Source organism: Heptranchias perlo, chromosome 7 (assembly GCF_035084215.1).
Source record: "Heptranchias perlo isolate sHepPer1 chromosome 7, sHepPer1.hap1, whole genome shotgun sequence".
NCBI classification, from domain to species: domain Eukaryota; kingdom Metazoa; phylum Chordata; class Chondrichthyes; order Hexanchiformes; family Hexanchidae; genus Heptranchias; species Heptranchias perlo.
In genome coordinates this window covers 41,319,832-41,327,537 of record NC_090331.1, presented here as the reverse complement: position 1 = coordinate 41,327,537, position 7,706 = coordinate 41,319,832, and the positions used below count along the sequence as shown (strand labels likewise).

Genomic DNA, 7,706 nt, shown 5'->3' with positions numbered 1-7,706 from the left:
TATGTTCTTATGTTCTTATAAGTCAGGTTTCTTGGTATAAGATTTACTTTGTCCTGTTAATGGTATATTTTATGGGAAATGTATTTATTGTGTGTGATATATATCGTGTGTGAGTCTTGATCTTTTTAGTCCTTTAAAGTGTGTTTGTTTGATGGACTTTTTCTGTTTTCATCCTACTATATGTTTTGAACAGTGAATTGCACATGGGATATTGTTAACATTAAATAAAATAATGTTAAGTATTTGGTTTTGTCTATTGTTATGTAATTTGTTTAAAAGACAGAATTGAACTCTGTGGTCTTTTTTGGTATCCTGAAGTTAACATAATAAAGAGTCTGTAAAACTGAACATAAGATTTGGGTGTCATGAAAAGTTTTATTCATGCTTACTGTTTATGCCTTAGAAGCTTTGCATTAGTTACTTGCTTAAAACATGCTTAATTTCAAACAGGGATATTAGACTTGGAATTCTTCTTTTAAACAGACCCTTTAAAGCTGAACCAAAGGTCTTAAATATGTATTGATTACACTTATTCATTCAAATATATACAAATTATTTTATAGAAAAATAATTTCCTAAAATAAATCTAAACAGATATTTTTGGTATTTTGTACCATACAGAATTGATGAGATGACTCTTTAGTTCTCATACTATTCCTTTTAAGTATCCTTTTGATAACATTTATTTACTTCAAATCCTACTTCAAAACAGCACATTACATTTTGAGTCAATTCCTTTGCATGCAAAGCATTATGGCTTCATGTGACATTCTGTGTCACTTGCTGAACAAAAAGCTGTAAATATTTCATTAAGACATAGCCAATGTTGCAACACAAAATGCTAAATTGAAATCAGTCTCTTCTTTTACTTGTACTCGCTGAAGAATTCTATTTCAGAATCCCTGTGGAGAGAGCAGCAGTTAGATTCATTTCTCAGTAACACTTAGGAAATTAATCTGCATATAGACTTGTGGATAATATTACCCAAATCAAGCAGTATGTATAACCTGGCTACATCTCAGACCCCAACTTTTTAAAATTGGCAAATATGAGATTTCCAGCTTGGTAAAAGAAAAACCACGAGAATTAGAAATCAGAAATCAAAACACAGCCTTCATTAGAACAGGGTTCAACCTGAAATGTTGACCATCCTTCCTATTCAGATGCTGGCTAACCTGCTACTCATTATCCAGCAGTTCCTATTTGGATTTCAGATATATAGTGAGATGTGGAAACTCAAATACATGAAACTACTCTTTCAAGCTTCCAGAGCACTTTAACTTATAATAGTTCTGATGAAAGGTCATCATCCAGAAACTTTGGGCTCAATTTTAAAAGGGTGATGGGATGGCAGCTGGGGGGGGGGGGGGGGGTCAATGGCCAGCAGCAAAGCCGAAAAATAAAAACTTACCTTTCCCTGCGCAATCGCGAGGTAATTGATGCTCATTAATCTTGTTTCTGGGTTTCGTGCCCGGCAACCAGCCTTATTGACAAGAGAGATTGGAGGGGGGGGGGGAAGATCGCAGTGGGGGCAAAGATCGGGGCGGGGGGAACATTGGAGTGGGGGAGAGCCCTTGGAGAGACATCAGAGAGGGAGACATCGGCGAGGGAGACATCGGGGGGTGGGGGGAGATAGCGGAGAGGGAGACATGGTGTGGGGGGAGACATTGGATAGGGAGACATCGGGGGGAGACATCGAGAGACATCGGACATCAGAGCAGGGGGTGCAGGTGACATAATTTCAAAGGTAGGTTTATTTATTTTTTTATGTTGTGAAATGTTATTTTATTTCATTTATTTACTTCATTTTTGACTGATCCGGCCCTTCATGCCTGGTGAATTGGAAGCCGTGGGAAAGCTGAAAAGTTGAAAATCATTTTAACTACCTAATATGTAAGAAATAAAGTACCTTAAGTATCTCAATGAGGTACATTTGCTTCCTTAAATATCGTCCAGGTTCGGGAACCGCGCACGCACCCAGATGCATCTTTGTAGGACGTGGAAGTTGGCATGTTGGAGCTGGGTTTGTTTCCTGTTCCTCATTTCCCCGATTTCCGTAGCCCCCCCCCGCCCAATGCACCCGCACTTCCAAATTAAAATTGAGCCTATTCTCTGTTTCTCTCTCCACGGATGCTGCCTGACCTGCTGAGTGTTTTCCAGCACTTTCCGTTTTTATTTTTAACTTATAATAACAAGTATGCATTACAAAAACAGCCGTTTAAACAGACTATGCAAACTTGAATATATTCCAAACTAAGCCATTCAAATAAAAGTTTTAAATTAAATACATTGTTGCTATTTTTCATTATTTTGGTAGAAACTTGTTTAAGCAGTGTAGCTCTGATCACAGCTAGTTGCTCCAACAAATATGCATCTTTGTTACAAATATTATGCTGTTAGACTATGAATTTGGTACTAAATTTGTGCTGGTATCAGCATAAACTTTTAGCATAACATATTAGTTGATAAAATCATTTCAGCATTAAACACATGGAAATATTAAGGTGGCTCTCTCACATCCATCATTTATTCAATATTAATGAGGTAATTTTCAACTTCAAGATTGAAATCGATGGAAATGAAAATTGGGTGGATTCTGCAACGGGCAATGGGTGGACGTTCCATCAGTTTACCGTCCGAGCGGATAAGGTGAAAGTTACCCCCATAGTAAAGTGAAGCACAAAACTATTCTATACTTTTGTTACAGTAATGCTCCCAATTTCCTCCTCTTATATTAATATTGAATTGACGTGCATGTCAGCAAACTACCTTAATATTATTTCTGTATGTTTAACACTGAAATGATTTTATGAGCTAACTCATTGGATTCACGGGGCCGAATATGCAAATTGTAGCACCAATTGAGTATTATATTTGTTGCGCATTTAAAAATGTGCAGAGATAGACATAGTATACAGTAGTTTTTTGCTTCTTACCTTGACTGGACGGTTTTGGAGTTTAAGAGCCAGTTCAAGAACTCCTTGGCAGCAATGGTGTCCAAAACAATATTAATTTCACTGGTGAAGGTGCCATCAGCATGTCTTCTGCCCATTTCCTCAGGGATCACTTCATTGACAAGTTCCTTACTTTCTTCTGGAAACCTGAATAAGTAGCAAGGACTTTAGAACACTAATAATAAATTAGTCAAAATAAAATTAAGGTAGTTTAGCTCTCTAGGACAGTAGTTGAATTACATGATAAATTGTGCAATAAACAGCCATTTAGTTATAATAAAACAAAATTGGACCAATAATAACATAACCATAAGAGCAACTTAATTTCAATAATGCAATACAAAGCCTTCTCTCTTCTCCCTCACCCTTACAATATTAACCTGTAAGCAATACCTCTATCTTACGATAATAATACTATCTTAATAATATTTTCTTCTGTTTAACTGTGAAATGATTTTTTGGCTAATTCACTGGATTCACATAGCTAAACATATTATTTATACAACAATTGACTTCTGAAAAGTGATTTGCTCCTCCTAATTAGTGTGTTTGATGTAAAATGCTGCAAATGTAACTGCTTAACAATGAAGAAAGTGGTTTGTAGTAAAATAGCTGCACTAACAATTAACTGTGAATAGTTTCAAAGCACTTACTCTCTTCTGCCACGTCCCTTTATTAGCCAGTTAATAAAGTCATTCGCTGCCTTCGCCTCTAGGTAAGAGCTTATGTCCCTGGTGTAGCTCCCTTCTGTGTGTCTGGTAGATTCAACATGTCTCTTAGAAATGCCCCTGCTAAATTTAATCAAACATTTCTCTTTATATGATGCATCTAGTATCTACAATAATGTTAGCATGTCATATACATTTTGATAAAGATGTACCTTTATGTCAGTCAAAGATATCCTGAAATGCTAAAATTAACAATATAAGACTTTTGCATTGGTTCCATTTATATAGATTAGTACACAATACATTTCATGCTCTGTTTGTGAAAGTTAATTATACTCATTGAAATAACAATAGACCACAAATGAGAGCAGTATCATTCTCTGAGATAAATGTTGTTGTATTGTAAAATTAGTATATTGCATCTTGAATGTCTTGTGTGATCAAAACTTACCCATTTTGACGCTTGCTGTAGCTTGTTAGTGAATCTACAAAACGTTTTGCTTTGAAGTAGTCAGAAAGAGAATCAACATCACTTGTGTAAGTTCCTTCAGCATGCCTCTTGGTTTTGTCTCTGATTGAACAGAATTAAATTATTCATAAGTAGGACTGCACATATCAAAATTGCATTTGCAGAACTTTTTAGCCCAGTAAGTACTGTCATGTTTGCAGCTTTCAGAATATGTGTACCATCCATAAAATATGACACTTGTGAAATAAATAAGTAATAAATCTCTAATTGGACTCTTACAATGGAATGAAATGTATAGTATTAATTCATTAGAGGTAAAGAATGGCATTAAATAGAAATTAGAGGGAAGGCAGGGTGGAAAGAAGTTACAAGGAGGGTACCCAAAAAGTTGGTCTTAGTTTATACTGTACTGACACTAATGACTTGGACAAGAATATAATAAGCAAAATCTCCAAGTTTGCAGGAAACATTGAAATAGGAATCAAGGCAGATAATGAATAATGCAATCAGATTCAGAAGATTTTAGATCTTTTAGACAATAGGTGTTAGATGTCATTCAAACCAGATAATTGTAAAATATTGTAAATGGGAGCAAGGAATCAAAAGAGGGTATATGTGTTAAATGGAACTGCTTGCTGATCAGGAAAGAGATCTAAGGGGTTATAGTTGATAAATCTGAATTTTTCAGTCCAATGCTTAGCTGCAGTTTTAAAAGAAGAGAAATAAGGTACTGGATTGTATTAGCAGGCAGAGTACAAATCCTAAAAGTACAAACAAAAATCAAAAAACTACAGATGCTGGAAAACTAAAACAAAAACAGAAAGTGCTGGAAACACTCAGCAGGTCAGTCAGCATCTGTGGAGAGAACAGACAGGTTAACATATCAGGTGTGAATCTTCATCAGAACTATACAGAGGCAAGTAAGCAAAGATACTTTTGGGTATTAGGAATTTAAGTAATGATGGAAAGTTAATGAAGTTTAACTCATTTTCTTTGGGAAAGTGAATGCAAGGTAACTTAATTGACGTTTTTAAGATTAGGAAGGGAATTGACAACTGTTCAGAATGGCAAAGGTTTCAAATACCAAGGACACACATTAAAAACTAAGAAATTAGGAATAAGAAAAGTCTGAAGGAACTTTTTTTCACCCAATGGGTAATAGAGTGAGAGAAGAACTTAGCAGAGAAACTATTGAAGCATAGAGTATAAATGAGTGCAAGAGGTGTATTGGGTAGACCTGAAATTCCAGTGGAGTTCTCCAGGTCTACTGGAGGAAATCCTAAGGAAACAGTCGAAACAGCCATTTTCTTATCTGTTTGTACTGTTTCCTCAGATATTCCGACAGGATTTGAGGGCCAATGTATTTCTGGAGAGAGATGGGATTGAGAGTTATGGTGAGAAGGCAGGTAGATAGGATTGATCCATGAAAATGTAATGTGCTACTTTGAGCCCATGGTCCTTTTCTGATCCTAGAAATTCTTAAGAGATATTTTTAGGAACAGAATGATTACCTCGCAAGATAAACTGAGATTTTATTATTTAAATGTATTTCTCAAATGTTTATTTTATATGGCAAATGGATATATGGCAGTAGTTAGTGCAACAAAGAACAAAAGTTTTTACTGTCTAGTGGTAAAAGAAACAGAAAGAAAGGAAGGAAATATATCGCACATGCAGGTGATCACAGCACATAGCTAAATATTACTGGCAATAGCCAACGTAAGTCTGGAGAAATTTTAATAGAAACTAGATTACCCATTTCGTTTTGTGCTCATCAGCCATTGTACAAAGTCTTTTGCACGTCTGTTGTCCATGTATTTACTGTAATCACTGGTGAAAGTGCCTTCAGAATGGCGTTTCACATCCTGCAGTTGATTGGATTTATCCAACGATTGTTTCTCTGATGTCTCCAATGTACTGTTTAGAAACACGTAACTGTATATTGTTACCTGTAGTTAACTGGAGAAGCATGCAATAACTTCTACTACATGGGTAACATTACTCCCTTAAACAGCACGACTAAAAAAGAAATTAACTGGTCATTAATTTAATTTTCTGTTTGTGGGACCTTACTCTGTGCAAAATTGGGCCATATATAAAGTTTAAATCGATGTTCTCATTAATATGCATATATCTTAAGATGTTGGTGCTAACAGATCTTGTTCTAATTTAGGATTTATTCATCAATACGGCAACAGAAATAAGAAACAAGCTTTCAGCCCACAAAAATCAAAAAGGAAAAACTAGTGAACAATATAAGCGCTTAGACTTTGTTGACTGGATTGTCGGGACTCACAAACCACAAGTGGCTCACGGGTTGTAATTTAAACACCTCTAAACTTCATACTTCCCTTACCCACATGTCTGAATGCATGACAGTGCAGAACAACAATACTAGAGATGCTATACGGACACCTTTAATCCCTAAATGTTACCATAGCGGCTGTAGCAGCAATTATCCATACAATAGTATACAACAATGTTGTTCATAATATTTACATAAATTGTAATAAAACTTTACTATTAGCTGTGGATGTTCCATTTTATATAAACCGTAATAAAAAAAAGTGCTCGATTTCCTGAATAGCAGGTGGTTGGGTTAATGGAACACAATTTATGTCGGTATAATGGATTTCAGAACGGGACTTTTACAAGTGGTCAACTTAATGGGGTGTTCAAGTTAAAGGAGTGGTTGACATACAAGGTTCCAATGTATATGCTTATTCGCTGTTGTAGTTCAATTTTGTGGATTATCTTACCTGGCTGTTTCCCCTGTGTCCTGCACCGGATTTTGGAAACTATTTTGTACTAGTATCAAAAGCAGCAAAACAGCTACGGAGCCAACACCTTTCATTTTATTTTGCTGCACAAAACACACATAATTCAAAATTATACATTAAACATATCTGATTTCAACCATTTATGCTTTAAACCAGCTAAAATATTAAGAAATCCTTCAGGAAAGTGCGCAGAAAAATGTTGAAAATTATATAGAAATTACAACACAGAAACCGGCTGTTCGTCCCAACTTTGGTGTTTATATTCCACACGAGCAGTAGCCCTAATCCCATGTGCCTGCCTTATTCCCATTTCCCTTTAGTCCCCTTTCTTTCAAAATAATGTAAGTACTTTGCCTAATCTTATTAACAACAGCATGGCACAACAGGCACAGGAGATATGAGACTCCAATTTCATTAATAGAAAAATTAGAACAAACATGAAAGCAATATTGGCCAAAGCAGCTTATCTAGTTTGCCTGTTAGACAAACTAGATAGGATCAATGAAATAAACAGACAAGGGGGCAATAAAATGGATTAAATAAATGAAAAAAATGTAATTGAAACCTTACTACTAAAACGCCTACTACAAAGAAAGAAGGAAGGCCAGGACTGCACCGGAAATGGAACAGCCCCTTTGATATTGGAGCAGCCCATGCCGGTCCTATGATAGTACCACACATAGAAAACAAAATAGGAGCAGGAGTAGGTCATTCGGCCCTTCGAGCCTGCTCCGCCATTCAATATGATCATGGCTGATCCTCTATCTTAATACCATATTCCCGCTCTCTCCCAATACCCCTTAATGCCTTTATGTCTAGAAATCTATCTAGCTCC

The 7,706-nt window shown here is 35.9% G+C and overlaps 1 protein-coding gene across 1 annotated transcript; it reads right to left on the bottom strand.

Moving 5' to 3' along the window:
• Window positions 1–2,932: 2,932 nt before the first annotated feature.
• On the bottom strand, window positions 2,933–6,945 carry gcgb (glucagon b). The gene is made up of 4 exons (XM_067986785.1): window positions 6,851–6,945; window positions 5,847–6,008; window positions 3,608–3,745; window positions 2,933–3,101 (listed from the first exon to the last, which is right to left on the bottom strand). Exons 1-4 carry the CDS (start codon window positions 6,943–6,945, stop codon window positions 2,933–2,935), a joined length of 564 nt encoding a protein of 187 aa, XP_067842886.1.
• Window positions 6,946–7,706: the final 761 nt, after the last annotated feature.

Coding starts and splice junctions, on each gene's coding strand:
- gcgb (XM_067986785.1), bottom strand. CDS start 6,945: ATGAAAGGTGTTGGCTCCGTAGCTGTTTTGCTGCTTTTGATACTAGTA. Junction 3,746..5,846: donor ATGAGCACAAAACGAAATGG/GTAATCTAGTTT, acceptor GATTAAATTTAG/CAGGGGCATTTCTAAGAGAC. Junction 3,102..3,607: donor AAGGGACGTGGCAGAAGAGA/GTAAGTGCTTTG, acceptor CTACTTATTCAG/GTTTCCAGAAGAAAGTAAGG.